The sequence below is a fragment of the Myotis daubentonii genome, chromosome 4, assembly GCF_963259705.1.
Source record: "Myotis daubentonii chromosome 4, mMyoDau2.1, whole genome shotgun sequence".
Taxonomy (NCBI): Eukaryota; Metazoa; Chordata; class Mammalia; order Chiroptera; family Vespertilionidae; genus Myotis; species Myotis daubentonii.
In genome coordinates, this window is record NC_081843.1 from 33,527,362 (window position 1) to 33,554,448 (window position 27,087).

A 27,087-nucleotide genomic window follows, 5' to 3' on the forward strand; every position below is an offset into this window, starting at 1 on the left:
CACACACACACACACACAGACATGGGCACTGGGCAGATACGCACACACCAAGCACCTCACATCAGGGCAGGTGCACACAGACTTACAGCTACAGACAGTGGGACAGACAGGGAGGGAGACAGATGCTGCATGAGACCACACACTGATATGCGGAGCCAGCTGCCCTGTCACATGTGAGTCCCAGAGCCACAAGAGATGTACATACAGGTTTGACGCCCATCAGGCTCAAGGTTTGGTGTGGTCTTCTCTGTCTCATTCCTGGGTCTCCTTTAAGGGGGCCTTCGGGGGAGAGACCTTACCAGCTCCCTTGGCTGGGGGTCTGGGGCCCACCCAAGGCCAGTGGGGTCGGGTCTGACCAGACAAGGAGGCCTTGGGAGCTGGTGCAGACTGAAAGCTGACCAGGGTCAGAGAAAGGTGCCCGGAAGGGAGCGGGTGGGCAGGCGGCACCCATGCCCGGGATGTGGTTAGGCCACAGGCAGCTGCTTCCCAAAACCAGAATAGCCTGGGGCTTACACAATCCACACCTCAAACAATCTGGCTGCCCCCCACCCCCAGCTCTTCCCGGCTTTCCAGGACCCCTCACTCCAGCCCCCTCTCTGAGCCTGTCCTCTGACCCCTGCTATCACCCCCTTAGCTCTTTCACCCCACTCCTGGATTCTACTATTGAGGTTCCATTTGTTGACCTTCCAGCAAGTCTTGTCCCAGACACACTGACCTCCTGACCCCTCTTACCCCTAACTCACCTCTTGAACTTGAGTCACTGTGGCGCTCCTCCCTTGGACCTCGCCCCTTCCCCTCCCTGTCATACTCTATTACCCTCCCCCACTTCAAGTTCCCCAGCAGGGCTGATAACTGGAGCAGACAAAGGGAGGGCCCAGCTCCAGGGATGGGAAGGGGGGGCCTCATGAGCCAAGTGTGGGGCTTGGTTGGAGGGCTACTTCTGGGGTCCTGCTCACAAGCCTACCAGTCCCCTGCTGTCTCCCACTCAGGCCCATCCCACCCGAGCCTATGCTGCTGCTTCCCCTGAGTGAGACAGAAACTCTCCCAGTTTCACAATCTCCTGTGGAAGCCCCCCCTTCCCCCCTGCCCCAGCCCAGCCTGGGGACAGGGCACGAGGCCCGCTCTCCTCCCACAGCTTCCAGCTGCCAGGGCCTTAGCCCTAACTGCTGCCACCCTGTGTGTCTGAATTACAGATTTCTTCACCAACTACCGCCCCTCTCAGACAGCCACGCCTTCAAACTTCCTGGAGCCCCCCAGTTTCAGTCCCATGGCAGACTCCCTTTTCAGCAGTGGGATCCTGGGCTCAGAGGTGCCCCCCGCCTCCTCGGGCATGAGCCACCTCTCAGGGCATAACCACCAGCAGGTGAGTTCAACCCACCCCACCCAGCCCTACCTCGCTCACTTGCCCATGTCCAGGAGGCATTCTGGGTACTTTCTGAGTGCCCAGTCCTGTGCTTGTTTGGTCCACTGGGTGAGACTGGAGGGGAGAAAGATCCTGGGAGGGTGCAGTTCAGCTGGAGAGGAAAGATCCTCCGGAAGCAGAACTGACAAGATGGCTGGGGGGAGTCAGGCTGAGGGCAGGAGGAGCACGGAGCAGGCACCACCAAGGGCCAGCTTGCTGTGGAAGGCTTCTAGGAGGACGGGGAGTTCTGGGCCTTAGTGTACAGTTCGGGTTTGGACAGAAGAGACCGGTAGAGGGCAAGTCAGATGGGAGGAGAAGCTCAAACGAGTGCATGGAGGCTAAAAACTGAACATGTGTGTTTAGGAAACAGTGACTACCATTTTGGCTCAAGAACTCCCAGACCCAATTCGGATGTTGTCTCCCTGCTGCTTGGTTAGATGCCTTTCCCTCCATCATCAGACTTTTCAGGCACTGTTGTAGTTATTATTGAGGGGTCTCTCTCCTGGACTAGACAGTGAGCGCCTTGCTGGAAGAGCTATGTTTTGCACCACTGCATCTTCCATACCTACCACTGTTCAAGCACATGAACAGCACTGGGTAAATGATGGCCCGATGATTGAGCAAGTGAGTGAATGAATAAGTGTATGGATGGATGGGTGTGTTGGAAAATGGATAGATGGGGCTCGATACTTAAATGAGTTGGTGTATATATAGGTAGGTGAGTGCTTGGTTGGATGGATGGAGGAATTCATAGATAAAAGAATAATTTGGTGGATCAGTGAATGGGCTAGTGGGTGGATAAGTGGCTAGTCAATGTATGGTGGATGAATGAATGAAGCATAGATGGTTGAATGGACTGGTGAATAGGTTAGTACCTGGTGGGCTGGTGAAAAGATAGATGAACTAGTCCATAGGTGAGAGAATAAATAGGTAGGTGGATGGATGGATGGAAGAATGGATGCATAAATTATTTGGTGAATGAATGAAAGGTCAGGAAGACTGATGCTCTTTCTCATGCCTAATTTATGCATAAATGTGTTCCACTCTCTACCCTCATTAGATTATAATTTCCCTGCTGTGTGGGTTAAAGGGCAGGGATCATTTCTCTTATCTCTCCCAGTGCCCAGTCCAGAGCTCAGCCAGGGCAGGAGGCTGCCTGGGTGGCTATAAAGGCCAGCTTTCTCCCCTGCTCTCTGTCTGTTCCCCCCAACCAGGCTCGGAGCAGCTGCCCTGGCTCCCTGGACTCCAGTGTCTTCCTGAGTTCTGACTTCCTCCTTTCTGAAGACCCCAAGCCTAAACTCCCTCCCTGTCCCACAGCCCCACCCCTCCTCCAATACCATGCTCCTGCCAAAGGGCCTGGCCTGGAGCCCTGTCCCCTACCCCTCTTCCCTTCCATGGCCCCGCCCCCTGCTATGCTGCAAGAAGAGCCTCTCTTCTCTCCCAGATTCTCCTTCCCAACAGTCCCTCCTGCGTCAGGAGTGTCCCCGCTGCCTGCTCCCACAACCTTCTCACCTACCCCACAGTCTGGCACAGGCCCTGCCCCCACCCACTTCCCCATGGACCTTCTATCCTCGGGGTATCCAGAGCCCCCCTTTGGGCCTCACTTCACAATGCCCCAAGGTGTGCAGCCCAGAGGCAAGCCCCCTACCCCATCCCCTAGGGAGCGGAAGCCCAGCCCTCGGACCTTGGCCCCTGCCATTGCTGGGGGCAACAATTCCTGCCTCACACAGCTCCTCACAGCAGGTGAGATAGAAGGGGCAGAGTTGACAGAGGGGGAGACAGGAACCAAATGTGGAAGGGGGGAGCCTATGGGTGCAGAGGGTAAAGGTTAAGGGGCAGACTCAGCTGGGGGGGACAGGGTGGTGAGGAATTAAGGACATGACCCCTGAACCCGAAAGGGGTGTGGGCTATTTGGAGTGGAGGGATGGGGTCTTAGGAGATAACCTGAGAGAACCCTCACAGTCTGCTTGTACACAGCCAAGCCTGAGCAAGCCCTGGAGCCACCTCTTGTATCCAACACCCTCCTGCGGCCCCCAAAATCCCGGGTAAGATGGCAGACTCAGGAGTGGAGGGGAGCCTCAGAGCTTCACCCCAGCCCTCCATTTTTCTCCACCTGAGAGCTTCACCCCAACTCTCCACCCTTCTCTTCAGGAGACGGTCCCTGAATTCCCCTGCACCTTCTTTCCCCCGACTCCGGCCCCCACACCACCCCGGCCATCTCTGGGCCCAGCCACACTGGCCCCTCCCAGGCCCCTGGTTGTCCCCAAAGTAGAGCGGCTGTCACCCCCAGCACCCAGCGGTAAAGAGGGGTTGCAGGGATTGGAGGACTCTAGGGGTTGGAGGGAGGGGAAGGAAGAAGGGGGGACTATATCTGGGGCCAGGACAAGAGGGACAGGTCAATGGGACCTGCTCCCCTGTGTTGGTCTGTCTGTGGGTCTGTCTGTCTCTGCCACAGGTGGTGAGCGGCGGCTGTCTGGGGAGCTTAACTCCATGCCGGGCCCAGGGGCTATGAGTGTCCGAGTCTCTCCGCCTCAGCCCATTCTAAGCCGGGGTCGTCCAGACAAGGTGCACTATCCCCTCACCCTAAGATCTCTTTGCTACCCCTACGCCCTCCCACACTCCTTCCTAGGCTCACCCCCCTTTCTGTCTCCCGACCCCAAGACTGAAAACCGACGCATCACACACATATCTGCGGAGCAGAAGCGGCGCTTCAATATCAAGTTGGGGTTTGACACCCTGCATGGGCTGGTGAGCACGCTGAGCACCCAGCCGAGCCTCAAGGTGAGCCCCCTACCTAGGATGGTACCCCCAGAGCCACAGGGCTCTTCATGAACCCCCTACATAAGACCAAATCTCAGGACCCTCCAGATACCCGGTTGCCTCCTCCCGCCTCCCCAGTGCCTGAGCGGGTCCCAGCACCTGACCCCACACTGGTGACGCCCACAGGTGAGCAAAGCAACGACCCTGCAGAAGACGGCCGAGTACATCACCATGCTGCAGCAGGAGCGGGCGGCCTTGCAGGAGGAGGCCCAGCAGCTACGGGACCAGATTGAGGAGCTCAATGCTGCCATTAAGTAGGCAGAAACCTGCAGGTGCTGGGACAAGGGGGGGCCAGTTACCTGAATCTCCACCTCTGACCCTCTCCATGCCCCCCCAGCCTATGCCAGCAGCAGCTGCCGGCCACTGGGGTGCCCATCACACACCAGCGTTTCGACCAGATGCGAGACATGTTTGATGACTATGTCCGGGCCCGCACACTGCACAACTGGAAGTTCTGGGTAGTATCCTCACTGGGCCAGCGGCAGGGTGAGTGCTGCAGCCAGACCAGGTTGTGCCTGGCTGCAGGCTCAGCTTTCGAGGCCAGGCAGGGTCTCAGAGCTGCTTCCAGGGGAAGAGACTCCAGTTTCAACCCCTCCTTCCAGGCCTTGGCATCTTGGCCAGCAGGATTGCCCAGTGATGGGCTGGGAGCAGAGGGAGGAGCCCCTGGGTGGGGGGACCATAGCCCTGCCTACAGAAAGTCCCAAGGGAAGTTTGGGGGAATCTGAACTCTGAGTGGCATGAGCGGGCTGGACCCTAGGAAAGACATGGAATTGCTTACCCCCTCACCTAATCAAGCTCTTGACTGAGCCAGGCAGGAAGCCTAGGAGTGTGGGCTAGTCCAGCCCAGAAGAAGGGCCATGGCGGAGCTGAGGCAGTCAGCTGGGCAGGCCTTGGCAGGATGAGAGGGTGGCTGCAGTGGGGGTCCTTGGGGTTCAAGGCTTCACAGTCACCAGGCCTTTCCCCTGGTTTGGGCCAGATGTCAGGGCTACCTGTGAAGTGGGTGAGGATATTGGCTGGACAACAGGCCTGTTCCTTGACCTGGGCCAGTTCAGCATCCTCATCCGGCCTCTGTTTGAGTCCTTCAACGGGATGGTGTCCACGGCAAGCTTGCAGAGCCTCCGTCAGACCTCGTTGGCCTGGCTGGACCAGTACTGCTCCCTGCCTGCTCTCCGGCCAAGTACGTGAGCCACCTACCTGCCCAGTGGGATGTCCAGGCCTCAGGGCAGAGGATTCCACTCTGCTCAGACCCCAGGTGCAGCCTGCCTTCAAAATAGCCTAGGGTTTTGGCTATCCCACCATGCTTTCTGGATGGTTCCCCAGCTACCAAGACACTACAGACAGTCTTGCCAACCAGCATCTCCCCCTACCCCATTGTCTTCAGCATCCAAGGGTAGGGTCCTGACCACAGGAGGTGTCTCTCTCTCTTCCCAGCTGTCCTGAACTCTCTCCGCCAGCTGAGCACATCTACCAGTATCCTGACGGACCCAGGCTGTATACCTGAGCAAGCCACGCGGGCAGTCACAGAGGGCAAACCATTATAGTGCTGACCAGACCCTGCCATTCACTCAGCTGCTGTGGGGACTACTTTCCCTGGACGTGGGCTCCAGACACAACTTCTGGGCACTCCCTTCCTGCCCCAGGCCCTGCTTGTCCCCTTTCCTGAGAGTTAAGCAGGACCTTAGCCTCTTCCCACCTCCTGGAAGTCAGAAAACACTGAGTTCCAGTGTCTGCTCTGCCAGTGACTACACTGTGACCTAGGGGACTCATACTCCATCTGTGGACCTCCATTTTCCAGTCTGCAAAATGGGGGTGAGGAAGCTTCCACCAGATGATGATCCCAAGGCCTGAGCAGCTGCGACACTTGGGTCTAAACTGGCAACTCAAGGAACATAAAGGAGAAAATGGGAAGATCCTATTCCTCTGTCACTCCCACCTGCTCCCCAACAGGTAGAGCACATGCCTCTACTTCTGAGCAGAGAAGCAGAAAAGGGGGTTCTCTCTGTTCCTTCACTGGTAACCTGGGGGCGCTCCAGGATAGCATCCCTGGGTGGATGAAGCCTAGAAGTTCTGGTATCAGAAGAGCACACAGCAGGGGGGGGGGGGGCGGTGGCCAAGCCAAGGCAGGCATCGTCTGTGTGTGTGTGTGTGTGTGTGTGTGTGTGTGTGTGTACGTGTTTTGTAGAGCATTCTTGACCAATAAAAACAAACTGTCAGGGATGGTCAGCGTATCTTGCTCTGGAATGGAGAGTCAGTTGGCAGTGGGAGGTGGCTTCTGAGCTGGAGAGCCACTGGAGGGCTATGACTAGAGGTGGGACAAGATTCGATACTAACTTCTGAACAGGTTCCTCTGAGTGCCAAGTTGAGAACAGGCCGCCATGGGGTGATGGTGAAAGTAAGGCAGCCGGATTTAGGCTGTGGCTGTCATCCAGGCGGGAGAGGACCCTCATCTTGGAAATCCTCCCTCCATGGCCAGGAGAGGGTTCACAGAGGCTCACTACTTTCCAAGTTGGAAGAGGGCAGAGCTGGGATCCGGGAGTGGAAGTGACAGGGCCACCCTTCAGAACCATCCAGGAGGAGAAACGTGCTGCTGCAGAGAGCAGTGTTGTCCCCACTGTGCAAGATGTGCACACTGACCGGGTGGCCGCTTGGCTGGGATGTCTTACAAGGAACTGGTACTTCAGATGGGAGTTGGGGTAAAAGACCCCAACACTTCATTGATCCTTTCATTGATCCATTGAACAAATATTCCCCGAGGGCCTGCTGTGAAGCAGGCGATGTCGTGGCTCCCGGGATTCTGTTCACTGCTGTGCTCCTCTCAGGGAGCTGACCATTCAGGCCTGGCAAGTTTGAATCCTCTCGTATCTCAGAGCTTCTGGGGGCATTTGCCAGATACAAACAGTCTTCTGTGGGCTTTGCCCTTCTCATTCATATAGAATAATAACAATAACTGCATACCTATGCAGTGTTTACTACATGCCAAGCTATTCTAAGGGCTTTATCCCTACCCAATCCCTACCATACCTACCTCTACAGGCCTGTTGTGAGGATTTGAGAGTAAATATAAGCCCTGGTCAAGTACCGGGTAGCTCAGCTGCTTAGAGCGTCATCCCAGTACACCAAGGTTGCAGGTTTAATCCCCAGTCAGGGCACATATAAGAATCAACCATGACTGACTGAATAAATAGGTGGAATAACAAATTAATATCTCTCTCTCCCTCTCCTTCCCTACCTCCCTCTCAGAGCAATTTTTAAAAATATATATAAAGCACAACAGTGCCTGGCAAAGAACACTACCTAAGAGTTATCATCATATCCCCATTTCACAGATGAAAACTTGAGGCATGGAGAGGTTAACTAGCCCCAGGCTGCATGCTTAATGAGGTGCCCACTCAGACTGCCGGACTCATCTCTGCCGTTAGACACTTCTCTTTACTGTGCAGTGACAGGTGCACACAAACTTAAAATGCTATTTGCTGCTGCAGGCCACGACTTGAAGCGGCTCTTTGAAAGGTAACATCCTGGCAGTGTGTGCTCTGCTGTTTTTCACCCACTCAAAACCCACCGGGAAGATGCTCACAAGACATCCCCTTGGCTCTGTGTCCTTCTCTAGGTGCCACCTTCCCTTAGGGAGTTGTCTTGCTCTCCCTCTCCCTCTCCCTCTCCCCTCCCAGTTACCCACAATGCCTGCCTTTGGGCTCCTCCTCCCACCTTCGGGCCCAGCCATACCCCAGGACTGATTCTTTCACCGAGGTCCCTTGACTCCTTCGTTGCCAAATCCCACAACCACTTTGCATGCTCTTGTCTTTCCCCAGCCCTCCGACCATCCTCTTCAACCACTCTCCTTTCGAATCCCAAATTCCTGGCAGGTTTTCCTTCCTCCTTCCTGACCATGCCTTCCTGCTGTGGGAGCCTCCTCCTCCACCAGTCCCTTTCCCTGGCCTGCTTCCCTCTCACTATGGCAAGTCCCAGACAATCCCATCCCCTCCACCTCTCTCCGGAGGACCTACTCTGTGTCTGTCTTGCTGGGCCCCCAGAGCTACACAACCACGTATCCAACTGCCACCCTGACCCCTCCGTCTGAATGTTCCACAGCTTCCTTAACCTTGAAGGGGTCAAAACAGAACTCATCATTCCTAAGACTGTACCCCAAGTCTTCCCCCTCAAACCTGGTCCTCTCCATGCGCTCCATCCTCAGGGAAGGTGCCACCATTCAGACACTTGTGTAAGCTGAAAACAGTCCTTCCTGGCTCCTCCCCACACCCCGCTACCCTATAGTATCTGTTACAGAGGCCTGGCCAGTTGACATGGTAAGCATTCATCTCCACAGTCACTGCCCTGGCCCAACAGAACATTGTCTTTGCATGAGCCTCCTGTGTTCCTTACAGCTGCTCTTCAAACTTAAATGTGCATTTAAATAATTTGGGGTTTTTGGGGGGGGGGCGTCAGGGGAGGGCTTTAAAAATCATGATTAGGCCCAGTCTGGATTAATTAAAAAAGAATCTCTGGTTATGGGGTTTAGACATCGGCATCTTTTAAGGTATTCCCAATATGCAACCAAGGTTAAGAGCCACTGTAATAGAGGCTTTGAGCTGCAAATTATATATATATGGGGCTCAAGTTAGATTAATTCTGATTCAGAGACTTTAATGTGTATCAGAAATCACTTAGTGGGCATGTTAAATACAGATTGCCAGGCCCCCACATCTAAAGTTGCCGAGTCAGCAAATCTGGGATGAAGTCTAAGAATTTGTATTTCTTTTTTTAAAAATATATTTTCATTGATTTCAGAGAAGAAGGGAGAGGGAGAGATAGAAACATCAATGATGAGAGAGAATCATTAATTGGCCGCCTTCTGCATGCCCCCTACTGGGGATTGAGCCCGCAACCCCAGGCATGTGCCCTTGTCTGGAATCGAACCCGGGACCCTTCAGTCCGCAGGCTGACACTCTATCCACTGAGCCAAACCGGGTAGGGCAGAATTTGCATTTCTAATGATGCTGGGTCCAGGGCTCAAACTTTGAAAATCACTGATTAAACAATGACAAAATTTATCGTTCCACCTAACAGGCCAGAGGTAGGGAAGACTCCAATCAATGCAAGGTGGATCTTTAATTGCAGATTGAAGTTATGTTTCCATTGCTTCTTTGGCTCCTACTTCCCTCCAATGATGCCAGGTTTTTGAACAGATGTTCAAGGTGCTTGGTGACTGGGCCCTGCTACCCCTGCAGCCTCATTTCTCTCCACAGCCTCCTTCCCTTCACATCCCAAGGAGTCCAGTGGTTCCTGGGATGCGTCATTCCATTTTGCCTTTACAAGTAAGACTTGATCAGCCCATGAGGGAGGCAGGCCTAAACTTTTTTTTTTTTAACAATTTTTCTCAAAGTTAACATACAATATTACATTAGTTTCAGGTGTATAACCCAGTGAATAACATTATATAACTTACTAAGTGATAATCCCAATAAATCTAGTAACCATCTGACACCATACATAGTTATTACAATGTTATTGATTATACTAAAGGCCTGGTGCACGAATTCATGCACAGGTGGGATCCATCCAGCCCACCCATCCAGCCAGCCTGCCCGATCTGGGCCGATTGAGGCCAGGTCGGCAGTGGGTAGGGCAGCCGTGGGCAAACTACGGCCCGCAGGCCAGATCCGGCCCATTTGAAATGAATAAAACTATAGAAAAAAAAGACCGTACCCTTTTATGTAATGATGTTTACTTTGAATTTATATTAGTTCACACAAACACTCCATCCATGCTTTTGTTCCGGCCCTCTGGTCCAGTTTAAGAACCCATTTTGGCCCTCGAGTCAAAAAGTTTGCCCACCCCTGGGGTAGGGGCTTTGGGAGGTTGGCCAGCTGGCCCCGCCCCCGATTGGGCTGGTTGCCTGGCTGCTGGTCACAGTGACCAGTCATTCTGGTCATTCTGCTTGCTTGGCTTTTATATATATAGACTAGAGGCCCAGTGCACAAAAATTTGTGCACTCCGGGGGGTCCCTCAGCCCGGCCTGTGCCCTCTCTCAGTCTGGGACCCCTTGGGGGATGTCCACCTGCTTGCTTAGGCCCACTCCCCGGGAGATCAGGCCTAAGCTGGCAGTCAGCCATCCCTCTGGCAGCCTAGGAGCCCTCGGGGGATGTCCACTTGCCAGCAGGGAGCAGGCCTAAGCTGCAGTCAGACATCCTTAGCGCTGCTGAGGAGGCTGGAGAGGCTCCCACCACCACCACTGTGCTGGCAGCCATCAGTATGGCTTGTGGCTGAGCAGAGCTCCCTTTGTGGGAGCGCACTGACCATCAGGGAGCAGCTCCTGCATTGAGCGTCTGCCCCCTGGTGGTCAGTGTGTATCATAGTGACCAGTCATTACCAGTTGTTCTGCTGTTAGGGTCAATTTGCATATTATCCTTTTATTATATAGGACTAGAGGCCCGGTGCACAAAAATTTGTGCACTCGGGGAGGGAGGGGGGGTCCCTCAGCCCAGCCTGTGCCCTCTCCCAGTCTGGGACCCCTCGGGAGATAACGACCTGCTGGCTTAGGCCTGCTGCCGGGTGGCAGAGGGCAGGCCCAATCCCTAGGTGCAGCCCCTGGTCGGGCTCAGAGCAGGGCCATTTGGGGAGTTGGGGCACTGCCCCATGTCATGCACAGAGCAGGGAGGATCAGGAGGTTGCGATGCCACTCTCAGTCACGCTCAGGGTAGGGCCGATTGGGGGGTTGGGGCACCGCCCCCTGTCACACTCAAGGCAGGGTCGATGGGGAGGTTGCGGCGCAACCCCCTGTCACGCACAGAGCAGGGCCAATCAGGGGGTTGGGGCGCTGGCCCCTGTCACTCACAGAGCAGAGCCCATCAGAGGGGTTGGGGCGCCGCCACTCTCACACTCAGGGCAGGGCCGAAGGGGAGGTTATGGCTCTACCCCGTCACACACAGAGCAGGACCCGTTGGGGGGGGCGGGGGGGGAGGGGGTTGGGGCACCACACCCTGTCACACACAGAGCCGCAGAGCGATCAGGGGGTTGGGGAGCTCCCCCCTATCAGGAACAGAGCAGGGCTGATCAGGGGGTTGGGGCGCCTTCCCCTGTCCCAAACAGAGCAGGGCGGATAGGGAGGTTGTGGCCCCGCCCCCTGTCGCACACAGAGCCGCAGGGCGATCAGGGGTTTCAGGGGGTTTGGGCACTGCCCCCTGTCACACTGATGCCGGTGCCGGGAGGCCTCGTGGCTCCGCTGATCCCCGTGCACTGGGTGTGTGTGTGGGGGGAGTGTCCCTCAGCCCAGCCTGCCCCCTCTCACATACTGGGAGCCCTCAGGCGTTGACCCCCATCACCCTCCAATTGCAGGATCGACCCCTTGCCCAGGCCTGATGCCTCTGGCCTAGGCGTTCGGCCCGGGCAGCGGGGACCCGCAGCTGCAGCGGCCCCACGATCGTGGGCTTCGCTTTAGGCCCAGGCAAGGGACCCCTAGCTCCTGGGACTGCCAGCTTTGGCCGTGCCCAGCTCCCATCACTGGCTCCACCCCTACTTCCTGCTATCACTGGCCAGGGCGGCAAAGGCACCTGATTCTCCGATCATGGCTGGGGGGCAGGGCAAAGGCGGGGGCCGCCTTAGCCCTGCCCCCCAGCTCTTAGCTCCCCCCTGGGTTTCCGATCACTGTCAGTGGCAGGGGGCTTCTTCCTGCTTTCCCTTTGGCCTCCCTGCATTGTGCCTACATATGCAAATTAACCGCCATCTTGTTGGCAGTTAATTTGCATATAGCCCTGATTAGCCAATGAAAAGGGTAGCTCGTACGCCAATTACCATTTTTCTCTTTTATTAGTGTTGATAGAGGCCTGGTGCATGGGTGGGGGCCAGCTGGTTTGCCCTGAAGGGTGTCCCGGATCAGGGTGGGGGTCCCACTGGGGTGCCTGGCCAGCCTGGGTGAGGGGCTGAGGGCCGTTTTCAGGCTGGCCATGCCCCCCAGCGACCCAAGCTCCCAGCCTCTCCTTTTTTTCTTTTATTTTCTCGGATTTATTTATCTTCTATAACTGAAACTTTGTAGCCTTGAGCAGAGCCCAGGTCCGGCCAGGGCAGGCGGGAAGCTTGGCTTCCTCCATCGCCGGGGGCAACCCAAGCCTCCTGCTCGCTCCAGCTCTGTGGCCACCGCCATCTTAGTTGGGTTAATTTGCTCCTGATTGGCTGGTGTGCGTGGCTGGTGGGCGTGGCTTGAGCGTAGCGGAGGGATAGTTAATTTGCATGTTTCTCTTTTATTATATAGGATTTCCTCTGTTGTACTTTTACCATCCCTGTGACCATTCCATAATTACCAATTTGTACTTAATTCCTCCACCTTTTTCACCCATCTCTCTAACCCCCTCCCATCTTTTGAAAACCCAGTCCCCCAAACCTCTTCCTCTCTGGGTACCCTCTTCCTCTCAGACTCTCTGTGTCTGAGTCTGTTTTGATTTTGTTTGTTTTGTTCTTTAGATTTCACATATCAGTGAAATCATATGGTATTTGTCTTTCTCTAAGCATAATACCCTCTAGGCCAGGGGTGGGCAAACTTTTTGACTCGAGGGCCACAATGGGTTCTTAAACTGAACCGGGGGGCTGGAACAAAAGCATGGATGGAGTGTTTGTGTGAACTAATATAAACTCAAAGTAAACATCATTACATAAAAGGGTACGGTCTTTTTTTTTTTTTTTTTTAGTTTTATTTAATTTCAAACGCGCCGGATCTGGCCTGCGGGCCGTAATTTGTCCACGGCTGCTCTAAGCCCATCCATGCTGTCACAAATGGTAAGATTTCATTCCTTTTTATGGCCAAGTAATATTCCATTGTATAAATGTACCACAGCTTTTTTATCCACTCATCTATTGATGGGCACTTGGGTTGCTTCCATAGCCTGGCTATTGCAAATAATGCTGCAATGAACATAGGGATGCATATGTTCTTTCAAATTAGTGTTTGGGGTTTCTTTGGGCAAATCCCCAAAAATGGAATGGCTGGTTCATATAGAGGCATAGACTTTTCTGTCACCCTGGACATACCCCTTCTTTTTTTTTCTTTTTTTATAAATTTTATTGATTTTTTACAGAGAGGGAGAGGGATAGAGAGTTAGAAACATCGATGAGAGAGAAACATCGATCAGCTGCCTCCTGCACACCTTCCACTGGGGATGTGCCCGAAACCAAGGTACATGCCCTTGACTGGAATCGAACCTGGGACCTTTCAGTCCTCAGGCTGTTGTTCTATCCACTGAGCCAAACCGGTCAGGGCTGAACATACACCTTCTTACTGCATCCTTTCTCTGATCCCATCTGCAACACTCAGACAGGCTGTTATTGTCACTCCCTTCTGTACAGGAATCAGTTCTTCCTCCACACCATTGCTCATGCCTTGTTTCCCACCTAGAATTCCCTCCTATTCTCTGCTTCACCTGTAAAAATGCCCACCTCTGAAGGTATAGCCAGGTCTTGATGCCCCTCAGAATTCATTGGCAGATCTCCCTCCTGATCTGCCCAGCTTTGCCAAATCCTTCTGCATGTTGACCTTGGCTTCTAAGTGGGCTTGAGGATAAGGGTAAGACCTTACTTACCACATCCCAGCGATGTGTGAGAGGAGTGTGGATTAGGAGTGTAGCAGACCCAAGTTTGACTCTGGACTCTATCCCTGGCTTCTTTGTTGACCTTGGGCAGTGGTTGGCAAACTGCGGCTCGGCAAACTGTGGCTTGCGAGCCACATGCGGCTCTTTGACACCTTCAGTGTGGCTCTTCCACAAAATACCGGCTCTTCCACAAAATACTTACTTCTGCGCATGGGCCATGAAGTTTCAATTGCACTGTATGTGCGTGCCCGCATGTGGTATTTTGTGGAAGAGCCACACTGAAGGGGCCAAAGAGCCGCATGTGGCTCGTGAGCCACGGTTTGCCGACCACGGACCTTGGGTAAGTTACTTGACCTGAGCTTATTTTTTTTTCACCTGTTTAAAGTTATTTCATAGCATCTCAAAGTTCTCTATAAAGAACAACTAAGCCCTGGCCATGCACCAGGAGGGTTTGGGTTTGATTCCAGGTCATGGGTACATGCCTGGATTGCAAGTTGGATTCCACCCCCAGTCAGGCACCTGTGGGAGGCAACTAATCGATGTGTCTCTCTCACAGTGGATGTTTCTCTTTTTCTCCACTCTCTCTCTCTTTCTCTCCTCTTCCCCTCTCTCTAAAAATCAATGGAAAAGTATTGTCACTCCTCAAGTGACAATCAAAAATAAAATAAATAAAAATAAAAAGAACTGAATTCGTGATGTGAAAGAATTTTGTATCCTTGACTGAGCTGTACACAGCTGAGCCCTACTCTTGCTTCTCTCTGTCCTCCACATCAATAGACTGAAGTCATAGATCTGCATGTGTACCCAGGTTCGCTCTTCACCTGTGTGACCTCTGAAAAGTCACTTACTGAGCACCTCCTAGAGCAGCGGTTCTCAACCTGTGGGTTGCCAACCTGTGAGTCGAGATCCCTTTGGGGGTCGAACGACCCTTTCACAGGGGTCACCTAAGACCATCGGAAAACATATATATAATTATATATTGTTTTTGTGATGAATCACTATGCTTTACTTATGTTCAATTTGTAACAATGAAAATACATCCTGCATATCAGGTATTTACATTACGATTCATAACAGTAGCAACATTACAGTTATGAAGTAGCCATGAAAATAATTTTATGGTTGGGGGTCACCACAACATGAGGAACTGTATTAAAGGGTCGCGGCATTGGGAAGGTGGAGAACCACTGTCCTAGAGCATCCGTCTCCTAATCCGTAGGATGGGAATATGAGAAGATTAAATGAAATGCAAAGTTCCAGGATCAATCAATGTCACATGCAAAATGCTTGATGAATGAAATTCTTCTTAAGTACAGCTTTGGCTCTAGGTAGTGGAGAAAGTGGTCCTCGGCTGGGCCTATAGTTCCAAAAAGCAAATTAGGAGGAAAAGCCCCAGGATGCTCTGGACACCCCCTCTAGCCCTCCCTACCCCACTGCCCACAGCTCAGTCAGTGCCATCACACACACACAAGCACACACACACACACACACACACACACACACACAGGACAAAAGGGAAGGAAAAGAGGCCGGCCCCTCCATTTGCTCTGGCTGGATCTGCTTCCTCACCAAGGCTGTGGGTGTGTCTCTCTGTCATTTAGTCTCCGCAGCAGCCTCTCTCCTCAGGGGGACTTTCTAAAGACCAGAGTCTGCACTGTCAGGTGGGCATGGAAATGTTTGAATCTGGAATCTCTGACCCTAATACTTCTTCAACTTGCTGTGGGTTTCAGGGCTGGGAGGCCCACAGAGCATGTCTGTTCTGGAACTATTCCCTCTTCAACCAAGCATGTCTAATCTAAATTCTATTATTAGTCTTTCAGAATATCTTCCTTTTTTGTGAAATCTGAATAAGTTCTATAGATTGTATCAATGCCACTTTCCTGGTTTTGATATTACACTATAGTTATGGAAGATGTTAGTTACATTGGGGAAAACTGGGTAAAGGGTACATGGAACCTTCCTGTTCATTTATTTTTTCAACTCACTGTGAATCTTTGTTTGAAAATAAGAAATGTCTTGCTCTGATCAGGTGGCTCAGTTTGTTGGAGCACTTTCCCATGAACCAAAAGATTGCAGGTTCGATGCCGCTCAGGGTTGGTACAGGAGGCGACTGATCAATCTCTCTCTCTCTCTAAAAATTAAAATACAAACAAACACATATTCTTGGGTGAGGATTAAAAAAAGAAATGTCTTGTTAAAAATTTTTTCAAATTCCTCTCCACTCCCCAGGCTGCCCTTAATTCTAGGCCCTTATCAGCCCCCTCTTGGATCCTAGCAAACACCTCCTGGTTTCCCTTCTGTCTTTGGTCTTGGCACCCACTAGTCCCTCCAGAAAATTTTGAAGACACCAATTTTGCCCTCTTCTCCCTGTAATAACCAGTGGAGGTTCATCTCTGCTTGTTAGATTGAGCTGGCTGCCCCTCAAGGCCCAGACCTTTCCAGTCTTACTAGCTGCCTTTTAAAAAATATATTTTTTTTACTGATTTCAAAGAGGAAGGGAGAGGGAGAGATAGAAACATCAATGATGAGAGAGAATCATTGATTGGCTGCCTCCCGCATGCCCCCACAACCCGGGCATGTGCCCTTGACTAGAATTGAACCCGGGACCTCTCAGTCTGAAGGTCAAGGCTCTATCCACTAAACCAAACCGGCTAGAGCTTACCTGCTACTTTTTATTTTGCTCATGCCCTGCCTCCCCAACAGCATCCCTCCTTCTCAGGTCTTTGCTGAGGCTGTCCCACACTCCAATTCCAGGACTACTCTTTCCCTTCTCCATTAACAGTAAAAGCCTATCTGAATTTCCCTTGATGCTAAGACTTTCCCCCTAACGACCAGGCCCCGCCCCTCGGGACGCTCCACTGGTCAGGCCCCGCCCCTCGGACGCTCCAACGACCAGGCCCCGCCCCTCGGACGCTCCAACGACCAGGCCCCGCCCCTCGGGACGCTCCACTGGTCAGGCCCCGCCCCTCGGACGCTCCAACGACCAGGCCCCGCCCCTCGGGACGCTCCAGGCCCCGCCCTCGGGACCCTCAATGGTCAGGCCCCGCCTCTCGAGGTGCATTAACGGTCAGGCCCCGCCCCGCGTGCGTGCGCGGCCCCGCGGAGACGTGCAGGCGCCCGCGTAGCCTGAAGCTGAGGTGGCAGCCCTCCGGCCAACATGGAGCTGCCACAGATGTCGGAGCTGATGGGAGTGTCGCTCTTGCTCGGGCTGCTGGCCCTGATGGCGACGGCGGCGGTAGCGCGGGGGTGGCTACGCGCAGAGGAGGAGACTAGCGGCCGGCCTGCCGGTTAGTGGGGCCGGGGCGGGCAGGGGCAGCCTGCGGCGACCTCGCTTCCGACCTCCCCGTGGTCCGACCTCCGGTCCAGGCTCGAGGGGGTGCCGGCTCCCCCTGGGCCTCCGTTTCTCCTCTTGAGGAATGAATGAGCTTCGCTTCCGACCAGAGATGCCGCCTGGCCGGGCTGGTCGCGCCCCTTCGGAAAGACTAGTGAGAACCTGGGCCCCACGCTGCCGCTTACTCGGTGGCCGAGGCCAAGCCGCTTGGCCTTTTGATTCTCAGCTTGTCCCCAGGTTGCTGCGAGATCGCTTCTAAACTCCCCCAAGCGCTCTACTTGTTCGTTATTTTATGAAAATGGGCGGGGAGGCGAGGGACGGGCCGACATTCGTTTGTAAGCACTGTGACTAGTTCCCTGATTTATTGTGTCCCTACGATCTCAGCAGGCTTTGGGGTCTTTTCCTTTAGGGAGTCCACTATGGGGCAATGGAGGAGAACATCTAAAAATGTAAGAGAAAAATAGAGTGTCATAGGTTTCCTAGAAGAGGTTAGTACTAGACACAGGAAACCCAGGGGTGGGAGTGGTCTGCCCTGCTTTTTTTTTTTTTAATTTTTTTTTAAAAAATATATTTTATTGATCTTCCACAGAGAGGAAGGGAGAGAGACAGAGAGCCAGAAACATCGATCAGCTGCCTCCTGCACACCTCCCACTGGGGATGTGCCCTCAACCCAGGTACATGCCCTTGACCGGAATCGCACCCGGGACCCCCCAGTCCGCTCCATCCACCGAGCCAAACCGGTTTCGGCGCTGCTTTTTTATTTATTTATTTTTGGTCGGGGGACGTCAAGGAAATCTTCAATGAGAGTAGGGAACACAAGAGATGTGGTCTTAAGGCAAGCATGTCAAACTCAAAGGCCAACACGGGCCAAATGAACAAGGTTTAAGTTTACGTGGGCCGCAAAAAAACAAAAGCTCCAATTTTCATAGAAACGGAGGTTTATTTCGATAGAGACATGCTGAATACAAAGGGCTGAAGTACATGAGTAATCAGTAACAAAGTTGTAGAACATTTTAATAAAAATTAATATTTTTTCTTGAGCATTAACTTACCAGACCCTGAATAACTGCACAAATTAATAAGCGTAACGCAAGTAAACCTCTTTTTCTTGTTCTCCGAAAGCAAAACATTTCCTGTTGCGCACACCAAACAAGTCAGTCCAAGACTAATGACGTGGCAATCGGCTGCTAAAATATTCGCCGCTAGTATTAGTAGAGAGAAATGGTGCACCTGCGTGTAAGGCGCGTAAGGGAAATGAATGCAATACGATTATAGCCATCAGCCATTACCGAACGTTGTAGTTCGTTATTAATAATTATGTATAACAGGATATTGTAAAAATTAAGTTACGAAATTTTTATTAAAACGTTTCTTACATATCGGCTGGGCCGCAAAAATATTCGTTGTGGGCCGAATGCGGCCCAAGTTTGACGTGCTTGTCTTAAGGCATAAGAGTTGGCCGGAGGCCGGAGGCCAAGGAAGGAAAAACATTCCTGGCAATGACATCATGCACAAAGGCAAGGAGCCCTCAACAGCATTTGGTATGACTTGGGGGTGGGGGGCGGGGGGCGGTGTCTGTTAGTGGCTGGAGAGGTAAGCAGAGGGCAGATTGCAGCCATCTTTGCATTTGGGCCTCAGGAGTTTTTTTTCTTGTAGGAATTGAGGAGTGTCTGTCCTGACTGTTGGATCACTTTGCACCTGGCCTGGTTCTCAATTAAATTAGCTATTTCATGCAAATGTGACTGGCACCATTTCTGGCGCAGGGTAACTCAGTGAGTGGTGACTATCCCTCAGTTCTGAGTCCTTTGAGCCTTTAATGCTTGTGTTGGGTACTCTACTTGTCATTTTGTATATATTAACCAATTCTCACAACTTTAAGGAAACCAAGGCCCGGAGCAGTTGAGTAACTTACCAAGGTTCCGTTGTGCACATCATTCCCTATATAGGGCTGTCTGGTCAAGGATCTCCATTCCACTGGCATGCTGTGTACCCACTCAACCAGCCCCGAGAGGGTGCCTTTTCTAATTTGCATGGAGGTGCTGTATTGACTAACAGCAAGCAGCCTCCTCAAGGTCACAATCCAAAGCCTCCGATTTTGCCTGCATCACTCTCTCTTGTTGAGGACAGGGGCCATATCTGGCCATCTCTTGTTGCTTCCCTCAATGCCTGGCCAATTATAGGTGGTTAGTAAATGCTTATTGAGTGAGTAATGGGTGGATGACGTGGCCCTTCCTTATAGGCCAAAAAGCAAATGGACTTCCACTTGACAAGTCTTCGAGATCCAAGAAACAGAAACAGCAACAGCATATTCGTAAGGAGAAGCCTCAACAACACAACTTCACCCACCGTCTCCTGGCTGCAGCACTGAAGGTACGTGGGTACCATGCACAACACACATACAGATTTTTCCTTTGTAGTATTCTGTGCATATTACTGACCCCTTGGTCTCTGACCAAAGTCAGTCTGGATGCCACATTCTGTCCCTTCTCATCACATCCCATCAGCATCTTGCTATTAATCCAGGCTATAGTGCCCTGGAGTCATGGCTGCACATTAGGGTTCCCCATCTGCCCAAGGGGTTCCTATTCACACTTCTTGCATACCTTCCCCCTAGAGCCACAGTGGGAACATATCTTGCATGGACTTTAGCAGCAATGGCAAGTACCTGGCCACCTGTGCAGATGATCGCACCGTCCGCATCTGGAGCACAAAGGACTTCCTACAGCGGGAGCACCGCAGCATGAGAGCCAATGTGGAACTGGACCATGCCACCCTGGTGCGCTTCAGCCCTGACTGCAGGTGGGACAGGATGGAGCCTCAGGTTTGCCTGTAGAAGCCCAGTCCCAAGTTTATGGCTTTCCCATATCTGGTTTGGGATAGTGAGGGCGGGGACTCAGGGTCTCCCTTTGAGTAGCAGAAAGAGAGCATCCAGACAGACTGAGCACTGCGGGGGCTCCCCAGAGGGTTATGCTGCTGTATAGCAAGGAAGCAACTTGGGAAGTAGCAAGGCCTGGCTTCCAGATTAGTCTTGGAAGCTATAATGATTTTCAAAGCCCTAGAGAAACTAAATGAGCAAAAGCTATTAAAAGTCTATCTTATGAGGAGTTTTAAGAGATTTTGAACCAAGGGGTAAAATTGTAAGGCTGGATTATAGGGAATGAGGGGAGGTCTTGATTTTCTTCAGAATCTAGCATAGGACCTGGCATACATAGGACTATGTTCAAATGAATGAATTACTTACTTGTCTGCCACCTGTCTTTAGAGCCTTCATTGTCTGGCTGGCCAATGGCGATACCCTCCGTGTCTTCAAGATGACCAAGCGAGAGGATGGGGGATATACCTTCACAGCCACCCCAGAGGACTTTCCTAAAAAGCACAAGGCACCTGTCATCAACATTGGCATTGCTGACACAGGTAAGAGACGTTCAGAGGGTGGACCTTGCCCAAGGCAGGAGGGCATGGCCCTAGTTATATGTGCTGAATGAGTTAATGCTGCCTTTCAGCATTTTGCTCAGCCCCAGCATGATAAAGAGGCTCTGTGTTCTCCTGGAGTCTGGGAGCCATAGTAAATCTCTAGGGAAGGCAGGTAAGAGCCACATTCTTTAGCAAAATCTTTATCTGTGTTGACCCTTGGCCCTAGAGGGGAGCAAGGATACTTTGGGCAGCAGAGGCCTTGATAAGATGTCTCCTTAGAGATTGATAATTGGTCAAGTGATTGACCTCAGCTTATGTTACTCCTCACTCCTCAGGAAAGTTCATCATGACTGCTTCCAGTGACACAACTGTCCTCATCTGGAATCTGAAAGGTCAGGTGTTGTCTACCATTAACACCAACCAGATGAACAATGCACATGCCGCTATATCCCCTTGTAGCAGGTGAGGAAGGAGGGACTTTGGCATCTGGGGTGGGTAGAGGATGGGGCTGGGGGGTAGGAACAGAGCAGTGAGCCAGCTATAAATAATGGAAAGAGCATACAGTGTGGAATCAGGACACCTAGATTTAAGGCCTAGTCTCTCTTTCTTCATCTATCGTTCTTAGATGGGAGTACTATGTATCTTATAGCATGGCTATGTAGGTAAACTGAGATGTGTATAAAAGCACTTTAAAAAGATAATGTTATTTAGGTGTAAGATTATTAAATTTCTCAAGGAAGAGGCTTAATTGATTTGTAGAAACAAGATGCCCTTAAAATTAAGTTTTAAAGGAACCCGGCTTATATGGCAGGTTTGTGGCCTCATGTGGCTTCACCCCAGATGTCAAAGTTTGGGAAGTCTGCTTTGGGAAAAAAGGTGACTTCCAAGAGGTTGTACGAGCCTTTGAACTGAAGGGTCACTCAGCAGCTGTCCACTTCTTTGCTTTCTCCAATGACTCCCGGAGGTAAGTTCTCTCTGATTTCTTACCAGTAGCTCTCAGCCCTTCTTGGTAAGCAGGGTCTTTCCGGCTATCTCTGCAGCAGCTCTAAAGTGGGTGGGGTGCCTGACCCTCACTCAGCGGGAAGTAGACATAGCAGTGAAGTTGGCTTCCTAGTTGGAGCTGTTAGTGCTGCCCAAGTGCTCTCTCCTCCAGGGTGTGTTGGCACTAGAGCTGTGATTTTCTATGCTGCAGGATGGCCTCTGTCTCCAAGGATGGTACATGGAAACTGTGGGACACAGATGTGGAATACAAGCAGCAGCAGGACCCCTACTTGCTGAGGACAGGCCGCTTTGAAGAGGCGAGCACCATCCCCTGCCGCCTGGCACTGTCCCCTGATGCTCAGGTCTTGGCTTTGGCCAGTGGCAGCAGTATTCATCTCTACAATACCCGGCGGGGTGAGAAAGAAGAGTGCTTTGAGCAGGTCCATGGGGAATGTATCACTGACTTGTCCTTTGATATCACTGGTCGACTTCTGGCCTCCTGTGGGGACCGAGCAGTGCGGCTGTTTCATAACTCCCCTGGCCATCGGGCAGTGGTAGAAGAAATGCAGAGCCTCCTGAAACGGGCCTCCAATGAGAGCACCCGCCGGAGGCTGCAACAGCAGCTAACCCAGGCCCAGGAGGCCCTGAAGAGCCTGGGTGCCTTGAAGAAATGACTCTGAAGGGTGTAGCAGGAAGGATCTGGCCTTCTGTTGCCACCACTGCTGCCACTTTTCTTCCCAGGTACTCACCAGCTGGAAACCTTTTGAAAGGGTATCCTGTTTTTTTTAATGGTGGCCCCTCTACCCCCACCCCCACCCCCCCTTCCATTGAAGCTGTTCTTGCCTATTTGATCTCTTTCTCTTCTTGCTGGTTGACTCCTAGCCTTACTTGATCTCCCAACATAATGACCAAGGTGCTTTCTCCTGAGCCCAAGGGGCAGAATCTGTCTTCACTGGTCATTGAGGAGAGTGGTAAATAGAAGAGACAGGAAACATGGTCTTTGACCTTCTGGTACCCAAAGAAGTTTGTAATTTTAGAGGCAAAACCTAAAGAATGCCCAAGTACTGCCCTGGCCGGTATTTCTCATTGGTTAGAGCGTTGGCTCGGATTTAATTCCTAATAAAGGGCACGTACCTGGGTTGCAGGTTTGATCCCCAACCCCAGTCAGGAATGTGCAGGAGGCAACCAATCGATGTGTCTCTCTCACATCAGTGTTTCACTCTCTCTCTTTCCTTCCCTCTGTCCTCTTCTCTTCCCCTCTCTCCCTCCCGTTGTCCACTTTCTCTTTATAAAATAATCAATGGGCCCAGCCAGTGTGGCTCTGTGGTTGAGCGTCAACCTATGAACCAGGAGGTCACGGTTCAATTCCTGGTCAGGGTACATGCCCAGGTTGCGGGCTCCACCCCCAGTGGCGGTGGGCGGGCATGCAGGAGGCAGCTGATCAATGATTTTCATCATTGATGTTTCTCTTCCTTCCTCTCTGAAATCAATAAAAATGTATTTAAAAAAAAAAATCCTCAGGTGAGGATTAACAATGACAACAAAAAAAGTAAGTAAGGGATTTCATTCTGTGCCTGTTATTTGCAAAATGGAGACTAACCTTTTGACCTCCTTACAAAGATGTTGTGGGGATATGAGAGTATGTATAAAGTCCTTAGATTTGGAAGAAAAGTAGAAAAGAGTAGTTAGTATATGTTATGTGTTGTCCAATATCATTTATTAACTAATGGGTGAAAGTGAGTCTCAAATACCATAGTTTGAAACTAAATTAGGAAGAAACACTTTTGGGAAGGTGAAGTTTCTGGGATCATATGTTTTGTATCTGGTTGTATGGAGGAATCATAGAATCCCAAAATGGAGTCTTCTTTTTCAGAAGGTTATATCCTGTTAGAGGGGACCCCTTTTCAGTTCATTAAACATTTGAGTACCTACTCTGCCCACCACAGCTCAAGGCACTGGAGATAAGTATAAATAAGACATGATCTCTTCTATCAAAGGTGGTTGGTGGGAGAGCAGTACACTTGTCTAATAGTACTTAATATTAAGTGCTTTTTGTTAGTTTATTCGTAGCTGCAGAAGGCTGTTGTAAAATAAATGATAAGACAGAGGATTGAGCCAGGACAGAGGCAGTGGATTTGAAGTTGAAGTTGAAGGGATAGATTTGATAAGAGATTAGATATTTAGAAGTTTGAATTTTGGAGTTTAAGGACTGCTTGGATGTGGGATGTAAAATAAAGGAAATGAGAAATCTAGGAAGACTTGAGTCTCGGTAAAACTTACTCATCTAAAATCAAATTCTTATTTCCTCTCTTTAAAACTGGGACCTCTCTTACCCCCAATTCACATAAATGTTTGAGCAAGCCCCAGCCTTGGAGTTATCATTACTCCCTTTAGTTAACTCCTTCCACCCCACTACCACTACTACCACCCACTTACAAAAAAACTCTTTTGGCTATATTCCAGATTATATTATATCCTGAATTTGTTATTTCTATCCATCTTTTCTGTTACCATCCTGGTCCTAGCCACTGTCACCTACTGGACAATATAGCTTCCCCATTGGTCTCCCTGCTTCTTTTTTTGTTTCACTAAATCACTTTTCCACATAGCAGAGTGATCTTTTGAAAATGTAAACTGATCACATTGTTTCCCAGTTAAAACCCTCCAAAGGCTTCCCATCGCACTTGGAATAAAATCCAAAATTCTCACCATGGCCCACAAGGTCCTATGTAATCTGGCTTTTTCCTTCCTGTGTGTTCTTTATACAACTTTCTCAACCACCCAACCTTGTTGTTCCTCAACCAAGCCAAATTATTTCCAGCCTTAAGGGGGACTTGTGCCTATGCTGTTCCCTCTGCTTGGAAGCATTTTTCTTTTCTGTTGGCTGACTTGTCATGTTTGTCATAATTCAGGTCTCAGTTAAATTACACTTCAGAGAGACCCTCCCTAATCACCCAGTCTGAAGTAGCCCTTTCCACCAATCATATAACATCCATCATATTAAGGTATTTTATTATTTTTTATTTCTGAGTGCTATCTGAAATTATCTTGTTTGGATATTTGTTTGCTTCAGGAATTTCAATTTAAATGTTTATGGATGTCAAGTGGGTAATGTAGATGCATGAATTGGTGTTTCTGGGTGTAAGACAATAGGAAATAGTAGGGACCTAAGTGGTCCCTAGAGGGCATGTATACTGGGTAAGGGACAGTGGTGGCTGCTAGTTATTCAGGAATCTAGCAGAAATTGCCTGTTTCAGAGAAGCTAGAAGTTGACAGATTATTATAAAGAGAAAAAATTAAGCACTGTATGGACCAAACAAAACACTAATATGAGCCAGATGCAGCCCACCAGTCTCTTATTGGCAGCTTCTGGATTGTTCATTAACCCACTGGAATGTGAACTCCACAAAGGCAGACTCCTTGTCTATCTGATTTGCTCTATATCCCAAACACAGTACATGGGACAGAATAAGCTCTCAATAAATGAACTCAAACCAGGGCAATTGACAGAAATGTCAATATCTTCTGTAACTGTCCTCCCACTTCAGATTTCCACTCTGGTTCTATGTTCATAATAACAAATTTCTGATTGATAATGCTATGCACATGGGTCCTAGTGAATATTAGCTTTCTGATTGTCAGAAGAATAAGACTAAAATACTTCTTTTGTTTCTACTTGGCTCTGATCTTACTCTCATTGTATATCCAGGAAGGGAAGTGACCATAGAATGTTGAGTTACTGAAGTCAGAACCTTCTGGTTTCAGTTGGATCATTGACTGATTTCAGACCTTGAGGAGGTAGATTATTTGGCCTCTCTGAGTTTGTTCCCACATCTGTAAAATGGGAATAAGTCTTGTCCTGTGTTTCTAATGAGCTGAGTGAAAGCACTACAAAAAGTCATTACATAGACTTCCTGAGGGCAGAAAGCTCCTCTCACTAAAAATGAGCCTTCTTTTCTTGTAAGCATGGAGAAAGTATCTGGATATTAATGTAGAGCAGAGGCCACTGTGTTATTTTGATCAAATATCCTTGTGTATGAAAGCAGCATTAATATTTTACTATTACTATTTCAACTTCTGTGGTTTTGAAGCTTTTCAAAATAAAAAGTTGGGGAATATTAGAAATGGTGGTATATAGCCTATTTTTATCAGTTATCAAAAATAGAAAATATACTTAAGCCACAAGTGTATATATATATTTTTTTTAAATATATACTTTATTGATTTTTTACAGAGAGGAAGGGAGAGAGACAGAGAGCCAGAAACATTGATGAGAGAGAAACATCGATCAGCTGCCTCCTGCACATCTCCTACTGGGGATGTGCCCACAACCCAGGTACATGCCCCTGACCGGAATCGAACCTGGGACTTTTCAGTCCGCAGGCCGACGCTCTATCCACTGAGCCAAACCGGCTTCGGCCACAAGTGTATATTTAAAAGCCTATTGATAGTCTTGGTCAGTTTCCATTAAGATAATTATATTCATATTTAAAGATTGTTCTATAATTGGAGATTATAGAGGCTAAGCAGGAAGCACATACAAATATGATGAGTTCTCAGTAAGGTAGGTTACTTCATATAGTGCTAGATAGACCCAACACTGTTCTAAGTTGGCCCCATATCTAGGAACTTAACTTGGGGATTCATGTACTCTACAAAATTCCAAAAATATGGGTCTTCCTAGTGAGCAGGGCTTTGTTTCAGCCCACAGCTCTTCAGGCTGAGGCCCGTGAATGGGCACAGGTTGGCATTGCAAAAACAGCCACAGCACCTGGAAGCTTGGTTCATACACACAAAATTGTGAACGTCTTCTGAGATTGTGACTACCTTTCCAAGTCTTCATTTTAGGCTATCAACTTACAGAGCTCAGGGCAGTTGGAGAATGAGTGTAGTTTCTACTTGCTTTCTATTCATTATACAAACCCAGTTTGAGCCCATTTGCACTTTCTTGATCATGTTAGTGTTTTTGGCAGAATGCACAGGAGAACAATCAGCCAGCACTCTAAGGGAGGAAAGTTTAACCTTTATTTCGCAGATCTGCTAGTCCAGGGGAAATTCCGGATCCAAAGCCTGAACTCAACTCGTGGGGCGGCTCTGGCCAATATATCTCCTCCTGTGGTGGGCCCCTGAGGGTCCCCACAGCTCTGCCCAAGTCAGTCTTTGCGGGGGGCCTGGGGGGCATGCTCCGCAGCTCCGCCCAAGTCAGCTGTGGCAGGCCCTGGGGTTAGGCTCTGCAGCTCTGCCCAAGTCAGTCAGACTGGGGAAGTAAGATTACAGTTTTAACCAGATACTGAGCTAGGTTGCAAGGCCCCTCATTTTCCTTTTCAGTTCCCCCTCTTGTTCCACAAGCTATTCTTAGCCTTGGGGATTACAAAAGACTCAGGAATTGGGGATAAGATCGACAACTGCTCTAGCTACTTCCTGCTGATCAGGGGCAATGAAAAGGGGTTCAGTATCTCGAGTCTCCCCCATCTTCCCCAAGGAGGTTGTCGGAGTAGCAAGGGCAGAGAAGTTCTCCTCCCGGTACCAATCTGGGGTTCCGGTGACACTTGTGTAAAGAC

The 27,087-nt window shown here is 50.4% G+C and overlaps 2 protein-coding genes across 10 annotated transcripts in view; both read left to right on the forward strand.

Moving 5' to 3' along the window:
* MLXIPL (MLX interacting protein like) overlaps nt 1-7,196 on the forward strand; it is a 33,501-nt gene extending 26,305 nt beyond the window's left edge. For 5 of the 8 annotated variants that reach the window (XM_059693475.1, XM_059693470.1, XM_059693471.1 and 2 more), the window contains 10 exons: nt 1,194-1,363; nt 2,617-3,145; nt 3,380-3,447; nt 3,554-3,701; nt 3,858-3,967; nt 4,064-4,183; nt 4,349-4,476; nt 4,560-4,708; nt 5,199-5,399; nt 5,654-7,196. In XM_059693475.1, the coding sequence (XP_059549458.1) occupies nt 1,194-1,363; nt 2,617-3,145; nt 3,380-3,447; nt 3,554-3,701; nt 3,858-3,967; nt 4,064-4,183; nt 4,349-4,476; nt 4,560-4,708; nt 5,199-5,399; nt 5,654-5,763 (1,733 nt within the window). In that variant the 3' untranslated portion in view covers nt 5,764-7,196. The remainder of the gene's footprint in view (nt 1-1,193; nt 1,364-2,616; nt 3,146-3,379; nt 3,448-3,553; nt 3,702-3,857; nt 3,968-4,063; nt 4,184-4,348; nt 4,477-4,559; nt 4,709-5,198; nt 5,400-5,653) is intronic. The other 3 variants (XM_059693473.1, XM_059693467.1, XM_059693472.1) reach the window with 1 other exon arrangement.
* Nucleotides 7,197-16,885: 9,689 nt separating this feature from the next.
* Nucleotides 16,886-25,202, forward strand: TBL2 (transducin beta like 2). 2 transcript variants are annotated; one of them, XM_059693476.1, is made up of 7 exons: nt 16,888-17,087; nt 19,371-19,501; nt 19,746-19,930; nt 20,394-20,545; nt 20,881-21,007; nt 21,357-21,509; nt 21,738-25,202. In XM_059693476.1, exons 1-7 carry the CDS (start codon nt 16,958-16,960, stop codon nt 22,198-22,200), a joined length of 1,341 nt encoding a protein of 446 aa, XP_059549459.1. In that variant the 5' UTR covers nt 16,888-16,957; the 3' UTR covers nt 22,201-25,202. The 2 variants fall into 2 exon arrangements, with proteins under 2 accessions (XP_059549460.1, XP_059549459.1); XM_059693477.1 differs by lacking the exon at nt 21,357-21,509 and having other exon boundaries at nt 16,886-17,087.
* Nucleotides 25,203-27,087: the final 1,885 nt, after the last annotated feature.

What these genes read in the sequence shown, in the direction of transcription:
- TBL2 (XM_059693476.1), top strand. Translation starts at nt 16,958, where the DNA reads ATGGAGCTGCCACAGATGTCGGAGCTGATGGGAGTGTCGCTCTTGCTC. An exon ending in CATTGGCATTGCTGACACAG is followed by an intron (nt 20,546 to 20,880) that starts GTAAGAGACGTT and finishes CTCACTCCTCAG; the next exon opens with GAAAGTTCATCATGACTGCT. An exon ending in TTCTCCAATGACTCCCGGAG is followed by an intron (nt 21,510 to 21,737) that starts GTAAGTTCTCTC and finishes TCTATGCTGCAG; the next exon opens with GATGGCCTCTGTCTCCAAGG.